The sequence below is a fragment of the Bolinopsis microptera genome, chromosome 6, assembly GCF_026151205.1.
Source record: "Bolinopsis microptera isolate Bmic1 chromosome 6, MBARI_Bmic_1.0, whole genome shotgun sequence".
In the NCBI taxonomy this organism is placed as follows: Eukaryota; Metazoa; Ctenophora; class Tentaculata; order Lobata; family Bolinopsidae; genus Bolinopsis; species Bolinopsis microptera.
This window is the reverse complement of record NC_087077.1, coordinates 8,896,195-8,910,781: the sequence shown is the minus strand read 5'-3', so window position 1 is coordinate 8,910,781 and position 14,587 is coordinate 8,896,195. Positions and strand designations below refer to the sequence as shown.

The 14,587-nt window shown below is 36.8% G+C and overlaps 1 protein-coding gene across 2 annotated transcripts in view; it reads right to left on the bottom strand.

Moving 5' to 3' along the window:
• Positions 1-14,587, bottom strand: part of LOC134816419 (calcium-binding protein 39-like) — a 38,689-nt gene that overhangs the window by 22,274 nt on the left and 1,828 nt on the right. Inside the window, exons 2-4 of one of the 2 annotated variants that reach the window (XM_063825256.1) lie at positions 1,157-1,234; positions 805-891; positions 281-341 (exon numbers count right to left, since the gene is read on the bottom strand). In XM_063825256.1, coding sequence (XP_063681326.1) covers positions 281-341; positions 805-891; positions 1,157-1,198 — 190 coding nt within the window. In that variant the 5' untranslated portion in view covers positions 1,199-1,234. Of the gene's footprint in view, positions 1-280; positions 342-804; positions 892-1,156; positions 1,245-14,587 lie in introns of those variants that run through there. The other variant, XM_063825255.1, reaches the window with a different exon arrangement.

The following is a 14,587-nucleotide window of genomic DNA, read 5'->3' as shown; positions in this document are numbered from 1 at the left end:
TAAAATTGAAAGGTTGGACACCGGTAAAATGGCGACCGGGAAAATGTGGTGGGTTTTGAGCAATTTCGCCATATTTTTCCCGAACCATATTTTAACCGGTCGTTAATAAACCCGTCGTAATAATCCCGAGTAAGGTAAACATAATATCTATTTATAGATTCAAACAAACTTAAGTCATTCAAGTGTAACCTTTACAACTGCTGAACCTCTTGCCCTGCACCAAGCAAGCTATGTATAATAATGTTAAGCACATAAAACACAGAATATCGTTACAACATACCGGGGGTCCCCATGAGAGCATGTTTCGTGTTCAACAGGTACTTTGTGACGTCATCGTTTATCTGAAAGATGTGTATGCTATTAAGAATGTGACAAACAGTGTTTTAATACCTTTGACGTAATGTTACTGTTACTTAGCAGCTGGTATGTTTTGCCATCTTTATATCATTACTGAAATTCATGTGATAAACACTTAACTTGAATTTACAACTTTGATTTTAAATAATTTTAAATAATTTTAAACAGTAACAGTATGATTACAGTCAGTGTAAATCTGCTTAAATAAATTAAATGTATTTCTATAAGCATGCTCATTAAACATAATTATCTTGGTTCAAGTGCACAGGGAAGACATAAGTGACAAGGTTGACTTCAAGGTGATCATTGTATCCTTGTATCCTTGTATCCTTGTATCCTAGTATAGGTAATAACGATTAACGATCACTTGGATCATGTATACTAAAAATACCAATTCTATTCATCTGAATAGGGGCAAATTTGGTGTCAATTATAAATCCAACAAACCTTCTCAAGCTTCTTTGCATTAGCCTGTTCACCTTGCTCATGCTCTTTTACAAGCTGCGTAAGAACCGACTTCAAATTTTGCACAAGCTGAAAACATGCTACGTTAGTAATGGTACTTCAAGAATTTTTAAAATGGTGATGTAATCCTTTACATTCGAATATAAAGATAAAATCATCAACAAAGAGATAAAATCATCAACAAAGCAAGTTAATTATCCACAAGAGTAATGATATCAAAATCTTGTCGAATAGAATAAAACCTGCAACGATATCATCCCAATTAAGTATTAATCTAACCCGAAACAATGAAACATATCATTAATCTGTAAAATAGTCTCTAGTTAATACTTACTTGCTGAGGTGTCTTTTCTGACCTAAAAAGGGCCAGGGGCATCTCCCTACGACCCTACTTCAAGAACTTTTCTATTACCTAAATCATTGAGTTGCATTTAATTGAAAAAATATTTGTCTTGATTAATTAGAAGAAAAAACAATTGCTAATTTATGGCACAAATAATTTCTTTCTCTAAACCACAGGTTAAAAGGCAAGACAGTTTTTTAACTTGGGTCAGAAAATGAATTAAATTATTGGTCAAAGCCCAAAGTGGTTTTTCCAACGAGGAGGATATTTTGACTCCTTCCATCACAGCATGACAGGCATGGTAGAGGAATTCTCACTCCCACGCAACAATTAGTATATATATTTTAATCCATAGTAATAATAATAATAATTCTATTTGTATCTTAATTTTAATCTTAGTTTTAATACTTTCAACACTACTATATAACAAATAATTTAGGCATGGCTAAGACGATGGGTCCACTCGTGGACAGAATGTCGCTGGAGTAAAGTCAGCCGGTGTCCCGGGTTGAGACGGGGGTAGTGAGGCAGTGTAGCGGTGTACGGCAGTCTTTTATTCTCTGTCCCAGCTTGGCTGGGACATCTCTGAAATCTTAACAAGGTCAGTTTTCTAACTTCATTTATTCAATTTCCAATTTTCTAGCTCACTTACATTTTGATTGATAGTTTTCATTACTAACTATTACTCTACATAGATCTCCCTTCACTCTCATTCTTTTGTCATTGATCCTTTTATTTACATGATCTGCTCGGCCCTTTTATTTCCCAGGTCTCTGATCACTGATAGTTGTCCTGCCGACACTGCTGTACTCCTGATCTGCCCCTTGATCACCTGGCGTCCTACTTCGACAAACAATGCAAGAATTACCCAAAGTGTTCGTCGATCTTCTCAAAACAGCCACTCTAGCTGAAAAACGTGCAATGTTGGAAGCCCTAACCCTCGACGTTGCTTCTGAGTCTGCTGCAGAATCTACTGCCTCGTCTGATGACATTGTATCCCTTGTTGAACATGTTAACGACCTTAACTTGGACAAAACCCTTTGTGATGACCTCCGAAAAGAGCTTGACTCTCTTAACTTAAAACAGAGGGGTCGTCCAGTCACTACTCAGTGGCTTAGTCCGACCACTCATTCTTATAACTATGGTCATGTTATGAACAAACCAATTCCTATAAACGATTACCCCAATTTTTGCAAGCTCATGGAAGTGGTTAACAATCACCCTTCAACATCTGGTGATATGGACTCCTGCCTGATAACTCGTTATGCATCGAGCAAGTCTACTCTCCGACTCCATCGTGATAACGAGCCACTCATATCTCAGACTAGCTCAATTTGTACTGTTTCACTAGGTGCACCACGAGAACTTTCAATCGTTCTTGATAGTAATAAAAACAGCGATAGTCCTGATCATGTGCTACCAGCCACTGATAAAACCATGAACATTATGAAACCTGGTGCTCAATCTAAAATGAGACATGCAGTTTATTCTGGTAATGTTGTCGGTGAAAATGAACAAGTACGTTTTAGTCTCTCGTTCCGTAAGATTAAACCTCCTGAAGAGGATCAAGTGGATTTATCCCAAGTCAATGAACAAGTCACGAAAAAGCAGAAGATTGTTCTTGTTGCTGGGGACTCTTTTGCTGCTAGATTAGATGAAAAATTGTTAGGAAAGAATAAGCAAATAGTTAAGAACATCGCCGTTGGAGGCAGTAAACTTGATAAGGTCAAGAGAGATATCGAGAAATTCGTGAAAGATAACCCTAATTTAGAAGTTGTTAAATTATTTGTGTCTGTTGGTACTAATGATATACGGTACTGTGATAATGGAATAGCACATCTTAAAAGTGCGGTATCTAGTTTAATGAGTTCCATAAAGTTGATACTTCCAACTGCAAAAGTATGGTTTCAATCTGTTCCTCCAATTAATCCTAATGGTTGTAAATTTACTGAGAGAAATGTTATTCGAATGAACAATCTGATTTACAATATGTGCTCCCGGTATAGGCATTATTTCTTAGATATCTTTCCTGCTTTCTTGGATGCTAGGGGCTGCATCAACACGAGACTTTTCCCGCATTTTGACACTAAGAAACAGCGTTTTGATATTCACCCAAATAATAAAGGCATGGGTTTTTTTTTTTTTTTTTTTAAGAGAGGCTGGGCCTGGTAGGCCCACGAGAGGATAGCATATGAATGCTTTGCCTACCTCTGGGGTATGGCAGTCCTGTGGGAGGATGCCAGTGGAATCAAGATGTGTAATCAAGGATGATGGTAAGTGTGTCATAGATAAACGCTTAAGTGGTGGTTGAGTGTGGAAGAGAGAGGCGAAATAAGACGGCGTTAAAGTAGTCGCTATGTTACACCTGTCTGGTCCAACTCCTCTGGCACCACTAAGCGTTTAGTGTGGTTTGTAAAGTTGACAATGGTGGAGATGTGTTGGTTGTCGAATATGTCATTGACAGAGAGGTAGTAGTCCCGGAAATATTGACCTCTAAAGGCATGGGTGTTCTTGCAAGATTCTACATATTTATTATTCATTCAAAATGGTTCAATCCTCTTGGTTTCTAAACCGCAATTCAATTAAAAATTTGATACCTACTGTGCTGCGGTAATGGAGTCAATTCAGGGTTGAACAATTTTGAAATATGTTTTCATTAACACAAATGATTTTTAATTGCCAGGGTGCAACCCAATGGTTCATACTGGTAGGCTGTATGCATATTTTAAATTACATTTGAATTAAATTTTTGACACCAAAGAATTCCTGTCAAGTGGATAGTTCTGCTTGGGGTAGGGGGGTTAGGTTTGGATCGGATATCAGGACTAGGATATTTGAAGATGCACTTATCTTCAATTCTAGACCATCTAACATTGGTATCTATGTTCTGCACTTGTTCATCATGTTTTGTCTAATTGGTATGATTTTAACAAGCTCGAAAGAGTCCAATGAGATTGATAGGTTTATTCATCCCAGTAGATTCTACTTTAATACCAGTAAGGCCTTCCCACTTGTGTCTCATATTAATTGTGCATACCTGTATATCTTTGGTTTTGCAATTAAGAACTTCATCTTTACTCAGTACCAAAGACTCAGTCGGAGATACCGAGTTGAAAGGCTGACTGCCGCTAATATAGTGTTTGGTGCAGTAACTAGCACATCTAGGCAAGTTCTGAGTATGTCGATTTTACTTCTATTGACCTTAAACTTCTTGCTTATTGCAATATCAAACCCTAGTATGCTTAATCCCGGCCCTAATCACATATCAGTCTATTATCAGAATGTTCAAGGCTTGATACCGTTTTCTCAACTTAACAGTAAGCAACCTCATCTTGATAAATCCAAAATATATGAACTTAATGCACATATTGAAGATTCACATCCTGACGTTATTCTGCTTACAGAGACTTGGCTTAAAAACTCTGTAATGGATAGAGAGGTCATTCAAAGCTCTAACTATGAAGTATTTAGAAATGATCGCTCAAAAGTATCACATCCACCTGATGATAACAATCCGAAAAAATATAGGAAAAATGGTGGAGGAGTCTTGATAGCAATCAGATCTGATATTCAAGCTGAAATCAAAAGACTGTCTGTACGTAAGGGGTCCGAAATGGCCGCTATTGAAATAAACATAGGTGAAAGTAAATACATTTTTTGTGTGGTTTACAGAGTCGGAACTTTAGGAACAGTAAACCATGAAAGTATTGCCAGTACAATCAAGTCTTTCTACTCAAGCAAACGCCCTAAAAAACTTTTCATCGTTGGTGATTTTAATCTCAATGGAGTAGATTGGTTTTCTGAGGACGGAATTGTTACACCTTCTAGTTTAATTGAAGAGGACTTCATTACAACATTCCATAACTTTGATCTAGATCAATGTATAAGTAGTTCTACACATGTTAAGGGTAACATACTAGACCTTCTTTTGAGTAATTGTAAAAATTTAGTAAGAGATCTTACGGTATTGAAGGGTCACGGTGCTTGCAAATCTGACCATTATCCAATAGCTTTTAAAGTTGCTACAAAAATCACTTATTCTAAATGTCCTAAAAGAAAGATTCTCAACTTTAAGAAGGCAAACTGGACGGCCATTAACGAAGACTTGAATTCTATTGACTGGAATGCTATGTTTTTAAAGCTAGGAGATCCTGAATATTGTTGGCTTGCCTTAAAGTCTGTAATATCGAAAAGTATCTCAAAGCATATCCCAACTATTACTTTAAAGTTAGCATATAGAAATCCCTGGTTTGACTCAGAGGCCCATGAGGCATACTTGAAGAAAAAAAGAGCTCATGAAAAGTGGAAACTAACCGGCCAACAAAAGGATTATTTTAAGTTTTGCTCACTAAGAACACAGTTCAAAAATCTATCTGATCAGAAGATGAACGATAATCTATATAACGATGATGACCCTGCATTGATCTCAAAGAAATTCTGGTCGCATGTAAAATCCTCTTCAAAGAATTCAAGAATACCGGATAGGATGTACCTTAGAGAAACATACAGAGAATCTCCATTAGACAAAGCAAATATCAAGAGTATTATACCCAACATTGACCGGCGAACTGATAGCTACTTCAGAAGCAATGAAACTACAATCTTCTAGATAAAATGAGTCATAGTACTTTCAGCCGGAGCCATCATAAGTGACATAAATCTAAAAGATAGTATGGTTAGTTTCTAAATATAAACTCAAACTCTGAAAAGGAAACTGCCGTGAAATATGAAACATCAATAAAAGGACCAATTATTTTTAAAAAATAATTTATGGAAAGCCCCTCAGGCAAAATAAAAATCAATTGTGCAATAAAGGAATCTTAAAAGGGTTTGTACTATTCATTCCTGAGGGGCGGAGGGAATTTAAGGCATGTATATATCGGTGCTCCTTAACATCTAAACTACTAGGACTTGAATTTTCTAGGATACACACTGAAACACTATTGTTAAAATTTTCCTTCTGAGTCAGTCCATGCTCTATATGGAGGTGGAGTCATCATCCGTGTCAACCTTTTGCCCACTGATGATCTTGTAGAATGCTCTTCTGTGTTCGCCAAACCTTACCCGTAGCATTCTGGTGGATTTGCCTACGTATGGTTTCTCACACAGTTTACATCTGATCAAATATATGATGTTGTAAGTGATGCATGTACCTGGTGCTGGTTTTACCCGTTTCCCATTGATGCTGATTTGTGTAGCACTATCAATAGACTCACACGTTGCACAGTTCTTCTTTCTACACGGCCTTGTTTGACCATGCTTATTCCCCAGAGCTATTTCTTTCACCTTAACCAACCGGCTTTTGAGGTTGCTTCCTGTTTTCTTGACAAATTGGAAGAACTTTTTGCCATTCTTCTTTTCTTCAAGGGTGTTACTCTGTTGTTTTGAGTCACTCAGGTTACAAAAACTTCTGGTCTTCTTTAAGTTCTCCTCATACTTTTTCACTGTGGTGACAATGTCAGAGTCACTTCCGTAGGTTGAGACAACCCTTATTGGTAGGATCTCTGGCTTTAGTGTGTTGTCCTTGGGAGGTCTTCGTTCAAGGTTTCTTTCTGAGTTGAGAACTTTTTTGCTAATGTTGTTCACCATTTTTGAGGGATAAGCAGCTGCCTTGAATGCTTGGCTTAATTCACTCAATCTGGTTTCCAGTCGTTCTTGTGAGTTGATTATTCTCCTGAGTCTGATACACTGGCTGTAAACTATTCCACTATAGATGTGGTTTGGATGTGCACTGCTAAAATGTAGATAGCTCCTTGAATCTGTTTCCTTGATATGGAGGTCAGTTTGTAAGTTTCCCTCAGGGTCGAAACAAAACTCGATATCTAGAAAAGCCACAGGCGTGCCAACTTCCTTCCATTGGGATTCGTCAATGAGTAGCCCATATTCTTTCAAGGATTTGTTTACATCGGAAATCCACTGGTCAAATTTCCTTTCAGTGCTGTAGAAGAAACCTGCACCATAGTCAATGTACCGTCTTACAGTCCTGACTCTCTTCATCATGTCAGTGTTACTGTAAACGCATTTGTTCATTACATAAAATACAGTTATGTTGGCCAACTGCACACACAGACTTCCACCTGTAGGCACTCCGTTCTTTTGGACGTACCACTTGTCTTCGAAGCATCCAATAGAGGATCTTAGACTGATATCAACGAGGTCGACCAGCCAATCACAGAGTGCTGGTGTCCAGTCTGGTCTGGTGGTATTCATTGCATGATGAACGGCTTCCTTGACAAGTTCAGGGTTTAATGAGTCGTAGAGAGCTTTGAAGTCGAAAGTGAAAGCTCGGAGGGCTCGTTTGTCTGTTTCAACTTCATTGCATACTTCAAGCCATCTCAGTGCCTCCGTTGAGTCAGTCAGTAAGTCTTCGCAATAGTCCTTTTCAAGATTTTTGAAGTACTCACTGGCCAAGAAGACATCACAAAGCAAATATGTTCAATCAGTATTTCTCAGAACAATTTTCTGACGAATCTAAGTATGATATTGATATTGATTGGAGAAGTGATACTGAATTCGACTTAACTTTCTGTGCAGAGAATATAAAACATCTCTTAAGGAACATTAATTCTAACAAAGCTTGCGGCCCTGACGGTATCCATGGTAAGATACTGAAGAACTGTGCTGGTAGTCTCGCTTGCCCACTTTCAATTTTATTTGAGATATCATATAACTCCGGTATTATTCCAACTGAATGGAAGCTGGCTCACGTAGTTCCGGTTCACAAGAAGGGTAGTAAGGAGGACATTGAGAATTATCGGCCGATTTCCCTAACTAGTCTTATAATGAAAACATTTGAACGCCTTATTAAACAGGAACTCTTGAATAAAACAATGCATCTTCTTGATGATAGACAGCATGGATTTCTTGGAGACAGATCTTGTACCACAAATATGATTAACTTTATTGACAGTGTCACGCTATCCCTCAATGACTGTTCGACTATAAGTGTAGACATCATTTACTTTGATTTTGCTAAAGCCTTTGATTCTGTAAATCATGATCTTATTCTTAAGAAACTTAAACTCGTCTTTAATATTGAAGGAAGGCTACTCAAATTCCTAACCAACTATCTTGGTGAACGGGAACAATGTGTTTTAGTTGATGGTAGACATTCAGAGATCAAACCTGTTTTGTCTGGAGTTCCTCAAGGCTCCGTCCTAGGTCCCATTCTATTTGTCTTATTCATAAACGATCTTCCCATGAGATTAAGTTCAGGCACAAATTTGGTACTTTATGCTGATGACACGAAAATATGGAGTCCTATTAAATCATACAACGATTATTGCAAACTTCAGAATAACATAAATGAACTTAATTCTTGGAGCATAGAAAATAAGATGCAATTCCATCCATCAAAGTGTAAAGTCCTCTCTATTCCTGGAAAGAAATTCAGCAGTAGGATATTACCTATTCCATTTATCAGATTTCAATATTTGCTCGGTAATACTCCCTTAGATTACACCAGTACGGAAACAGATCTTGGAGTCGTTATAAATCAGGGCTTTCGTTTTGAAGAACACATAACTAAAATATTGTCCAAAGCTAACCAAAAATTTGGGCTGCTGAAACGCACTTGCTCATTTGTCCAAGATGAGAGACGAAGAAGAAATTTATACCTTGCACTTGTTAGAAGTCAATTTGAACACTGTTCCCAAATCTGGCGTCCATTTAATAAAACACAACTAGATAAGATGGATGCTTTTCAAAAAAGGTGTATTAAGTGGATTTTTGATGAGGAATTCACAAGCTATCAGTCCTTTGAAAACTATACTTACAAATGTCATCAATTGAAAATCCTTCCTCTCAGCAAGAGGTTTGAATTGAATGACCTGACCTTGTTTCACAAAATAGTCAATGGTGTATGCACACAAGAGCTTCCTAATTACTTACAACTATACAAAGGAAGCACACGCTTAAGATCATGTCACCATGACAGCCTAAGTTATGTAACGACTCTTGTTCAAACACAGTGTAATAGCAGTCTCCTTAAGAAATCATTCTTTTATCGGACACATCTGCTCTGGAATAAACTTCCTCTCGAAATAAGAGACCATAGCTGTCCTGATATCTTCAAGGCCAAACTTAAGGATCACCTATGGTCGGAAATGCTACCCACAGATCCAAACGATAGTCACGCTGAATTCTACCTGTCTGATAATGATTAGATGCATCTCATTTCTCCCAATGCCAATTCTCTAATCTAAAATAACCGATCCAAACTATTTAAGGGGTTAGGGGTGGGTTGGGTTGTGGGTTGGGTTTTTAAAAGTATTGTATGATATAATCTATTTCATTAAAAAGTTAACAAATTATTAACATTATGATATTTTATGCACGCTGTATTTTATTATTGCACAATCATCTCTATTACTAATATATCTTACATTTATATGTGTCGATTGTATAAAATGTTTTGTTAGGGACCATATTTTGTAGGTGTAATTTTTGCACGAACTACGTTCTGGTTTCCCGTCATTATAGTACATAGAAATCACTTTTTGACCGTGTTATTTTCATGCAATTACATTGATGTATGTACTATTTTGAAAAGATTTTCAATAAAAAAAAATCTGCGAAGCCAAAAAATCACACTTTCTACCATAACTTTAAAAGAAAGCATTTTAAGGTGTTTTGTTATTCATAACTCATAGATAAATGTGCTAGTTGCGGTTATTTTGCACTCTTCCAGAAGTCTCTAGCACATTCCGATCGAAATTTTAGAAAAATTTGTAAATATATGAAAAACGAAAAATATGCCTAAGTTTGTTGTATGACTTTGAGGTCCAAAAGATCAAATTTCCAGTTGAATAAACACATTTTTTAGGGCTTTAAGAACTGCACCAGAATTCATGTTAAGCATCAAAAAAATCTGATGTTCCTTGACGGAATTTTTGGTCAAAACAAGCATGAAAAGTAAAATTACCACTTTTTGACTTTCAAAAATTTATAAAAACGCAGCCTTTTCAGATACGATATCAAGATTTTGCACACATCTTGAACAAGATATGAATAAACTTCGTGCAACATTTCAGCTCTACATCACAAGAAATGATTCACTTATAGCCTCTCAACAAAACAAATCGTGCTTTTCCGAAAAATGCACATTAACCAGGAAATGATCGATTACAGAAATAGCTATTCTCAAAAAAATGTGTTGGTATGGAAACGGTGCGCTAGATGGCTACTGAACTTCCTATCAGGTCATTTGGGTTGGACATTTTTGGTATATGCCCCCTTAAGGCAATGCCCATGCCCATTTGACCAAAATTTTAGTAATAAATGGGCATGAGAGTCCAATCAAGCAACAAAAGAACTTGAATTGCATTACAAAATGTCACAAGTCCATCTCACACTTGCGTGAATGTCACACTCTAGGGAAAGTCCAACTTTAATCTACAGAGAATTAGAAGCACCAAGGAATTGGCTGAGCAGAGGTATTACCACCAATGGTTTTAGCATGATCAATTGCTGATTTCAGTGCTAAACCATCTAGGTCGAGTCTAGGTCCTTCTGTGGTGTTTTGGAACATGTGAGGCAGTTTCTTTGATGATATTTAAGCTCTTATCAAAATATTTGCAACGTCAAATCAGTAGACTAATCGATCTATTCGAGCATCATGTATCTTTGGCTCCGTTGGATCTATGCAAAGTTACACAAATGTGGGACTGGAGTGATTCCTCGATCGACCCGCTACTCAGCCAAATTATCAGAAAACCGTGAATGAGGGTTAAATGAGGCTAGGTGGCCTAGTGGTTAGAGCATCTGCCTTCTGCTGAAGATCCAGGGTTCGAATCCCAGGCCAGTGTCGCCTAGCCTAGGGAGCTGGAGTAGCTTATAGCTAAGGATCCATTGGACCAATGCAAAATTACACATTTGTTAAATGTCTCCTTGATCAACTCAGCCGGATGATAGGAAACTTGATTGAGGGTTAAACGAGAAGAAGCCCTGACAAAAGATCAAAAATCTACCTAGGGGAACCCTTCCATACATTTACACTGTAGTGTACTATAAACATGGCACTAAAATGTCTTGACGAATTTGAATGGTCAAGTTTCAGGTCACAAGTATGAAATCAAATTCAAAGATTAGCAAGTATGACGCTCGATTTAAGTAAATAGCGCTCGATTCAGGTACTGCGAGATAAATTGAACAAAAATCGTATGAGCGGCAACGTGCACGGCTGAATTTTGAGTATTTTTCAAGATATAACACTGATCAGATAAAACAAACAATAATATACATAAAAAATTATGTACAGCGTAAAATAATTTTATAAACATTATCCAATTTTTAAAATAATTGTATTGGAGGACTTTGTTGCGTCGAAGCGCCGCGCGTATTATTATGTATGGGTGCTTTGATTGGAGTAGAAATCGTAGCAGACGGCCTTTGAGTGGGAAAAATGACATAATATATCAAAATGTCCAAATCAGCTCAATCTTATAGTCCTTCATGACGGCAAATTTGTATAATTGATAATTTTTATTTTAAGGCAAATATGAACATGAAACTTTTGGTACCAAAACCGTTTTTGCCAATTCATGTTGTTTGTTAAACTGATAATATAATAAAACTAACGCAATTCATTAATCAATTGCAAAAATGTATGATAAGCACAATGATCAACAATCAACAACTAAACTTGTAGCGCGATGTACTACTGGGCCGCGCGCGCATCCAATAATGCTTCTCGCACGTCCACGTATAGTATGCAGATCGGCGGGATGCGATGGATTGACATCTTACTGGGCAGCGCTCAGCCTGTCATTCCGCCTAATCTCTATTCGTTTATAAACATGATAGCTTGAGGTCCCCAGGTAAATTGACATTGTAAATCAATACCTAAACTGGTTGGGCCCATTTTAATTTTTTTCTAAATCAAATCAAATCAGATCGATTGTATTTGATTAATAATTTGTAGCGCAGTGCACTACTGGGCCGCGCTGTGCAACAAATAATTCTTCTCGCAACCTTCGATTAGATAGATCGGTGAAATGCACCACTGGGCCTCACCAAGCTGCGAAGGATTTACGCATCGTGAATCAAATTAATAATTAATGTTGGTAGGAAAATATTTAATATATATTTTTCACATAGTGCGATGATATTTTGTTGACATGTGTGACGTACGTGTAATGATGATAAATGATAATTTTAATTTATTATAGCATTTAGTTTACTTTCATACGCAATAATTTTCTTAAATCTAGATTTACTTAAGCAAAAGAAAACTAATTACTCAAGCAAAAGTTTGACCATTGTTAATGATCTGACCCGGCGCGCGCTACTTCGTAGCTCTTGCCATCGGGCCATTTCAAGAAGAAAGCGGCGCGCGCTACTTCGAAGAAATTTAGACGAGTAACATCCGTCAAGCAAAAGTAAACTATTTTAATTAATTTTCATTAATATGTAAATGGAATGACTGTTGACATTGTTTTTGATATTTTGAACACCTACGTTTCGGGCAGAATTTAATATTTATTTTGGGACATTAGTAAGTAAGTAAGTAAGTAAGTAAAGATTATGACATAACATCATCACAAGTGATTTACAAAATATCATTGCACTAAATAAAAAAATAATTTAAATAAATATATTTTTCCATCAACATTAATAATTTATCAGATTCAATTTTATTAATTAATAAAATCGAATACATTATCTATAAATAATTCATTAATACTTCCCAGTGGGATAAAGATTTATAAAACGCTTCTTTGCCACAAAAGGATGAAACCAAAGATATTCATTATGTGTCTCCTTATTGCTTAAATAACCGGGTCCTTCAATTTTCCCTAAAACTTCACTCGAAATATTCCAAAAATAAAAATCATTTACACTGTTTTTAGAAATCATTTCTTTCTTAAATCCTTCCAATCTAACTTTAAAGCTTAAAACTGTCGAGCAGTTCTTGACATCCGAAGGGAGTTTGTTCCAGTAAGGAATGACTCGCTCCGGAAGAAAAGAAGACTGGAGATTCTTAACTTTAGTTACACTCTTATTACACCTATTAGTTGAAACTAGATTAAGACCAGATCTGCTCATTCTGAACAAACCCGATCCATATTCAGTCAAACCACTAGTTACTTTAAAAGCTTCGATAAGGTCCCCACGTATTCGCCGCTCTGCCAGCGTTGTCAAATTGAGGATATCCAGTCTGCGGCTGTATGGAAGAGTACCCACCTCATCAATAAGACGGGTAAACCGCCTCTGGACGCTCTCCAGCTCCAAAACAGTCCCCCAACTTCCATGAGCCGCAACTGGATTCCACAATTGGACACAATACTCAAGATGAGGTCTTATCAAAGCTTTATAAATAGCTATCATAACAACCTTTTCTCTAATAACTAAATTTCTTACAATCCAGCAGATCATACGATTTGCTTTAGAAATACATGCTTTTATCTGTTCATTCCAAAGCAAGGAGCTATGGGTAATAACCCCCAAATCTTTTTCCTGTGCAGATACTTCTAGTTCTACTCCATTTACAATATAATTCGAGTTAGGATTATTATTCAGATTAATATGGACTACTTTACACTTGGCAGGATTGAAGTTTAAGTGCCAAATACTCTCCCAAATTTCGAGTTCTAAAATATCATCAGATACACTTCTATGGTTAGCTGCATTACAAACTAGCTTGAGATCATCTGCAAATAATTTAATCTTATTTTTAACATTGTCAGGTAAATCGTTTATATAAAGAATAAATAGCAAAGGACCCAATACTGACCCCTGGGGAACACCAGATAACACGTGTTTCACCTCAGACCATTGTCCTTCTACACAAACCCTCATGGTTCTGTCTGTCAGAAAGTCTTTTATAACATCTAAAACTTTTCCCTTGACCCCAAACCCCTCCAATTTAGATAGAAGTCTAAAGTGGGGGACTGTGTCAAAAGCTTTACTAAAATCAAAATACAAAAGATCGACAGGAGCACCTTCGTCTAAAATATCAAGAATATTATCAAATGTCTCTAAGAGATTAGAAAGACAAGATTTACCCTTCACAAATCCATGCTGATGCTTTGAAATTCGTTCTTCTAAAAATGTTAATAAATGTGCCCTCACCAACTTTTCATACACTTTGCACAAAATACAAGTTAAAGAGACAGGTCTATAATTTAAGGGATCAGATTTAACACCCTTTTTGAACAATGCTACAACAGATGCTGTCTTCCAAATGTCAGGCAGGACTCCTGTTTCTGAACACTTAACAAATAATTCAGTTACAGCTTCAACAAACTTTTCATCGTATGCTAAGGATTTCAACAACTTTGGATGAACGCCATCCGGACCAGAACTCTTAAAAACATTAAGCTTTAAAAGCTGCTTCTTGATATCAGAACTGCTAATTTCCATATCATCAATAACCTCTCTGTTATAACTCTCATTTTGGGGAAGAGGGCCAGGTGGTTCACG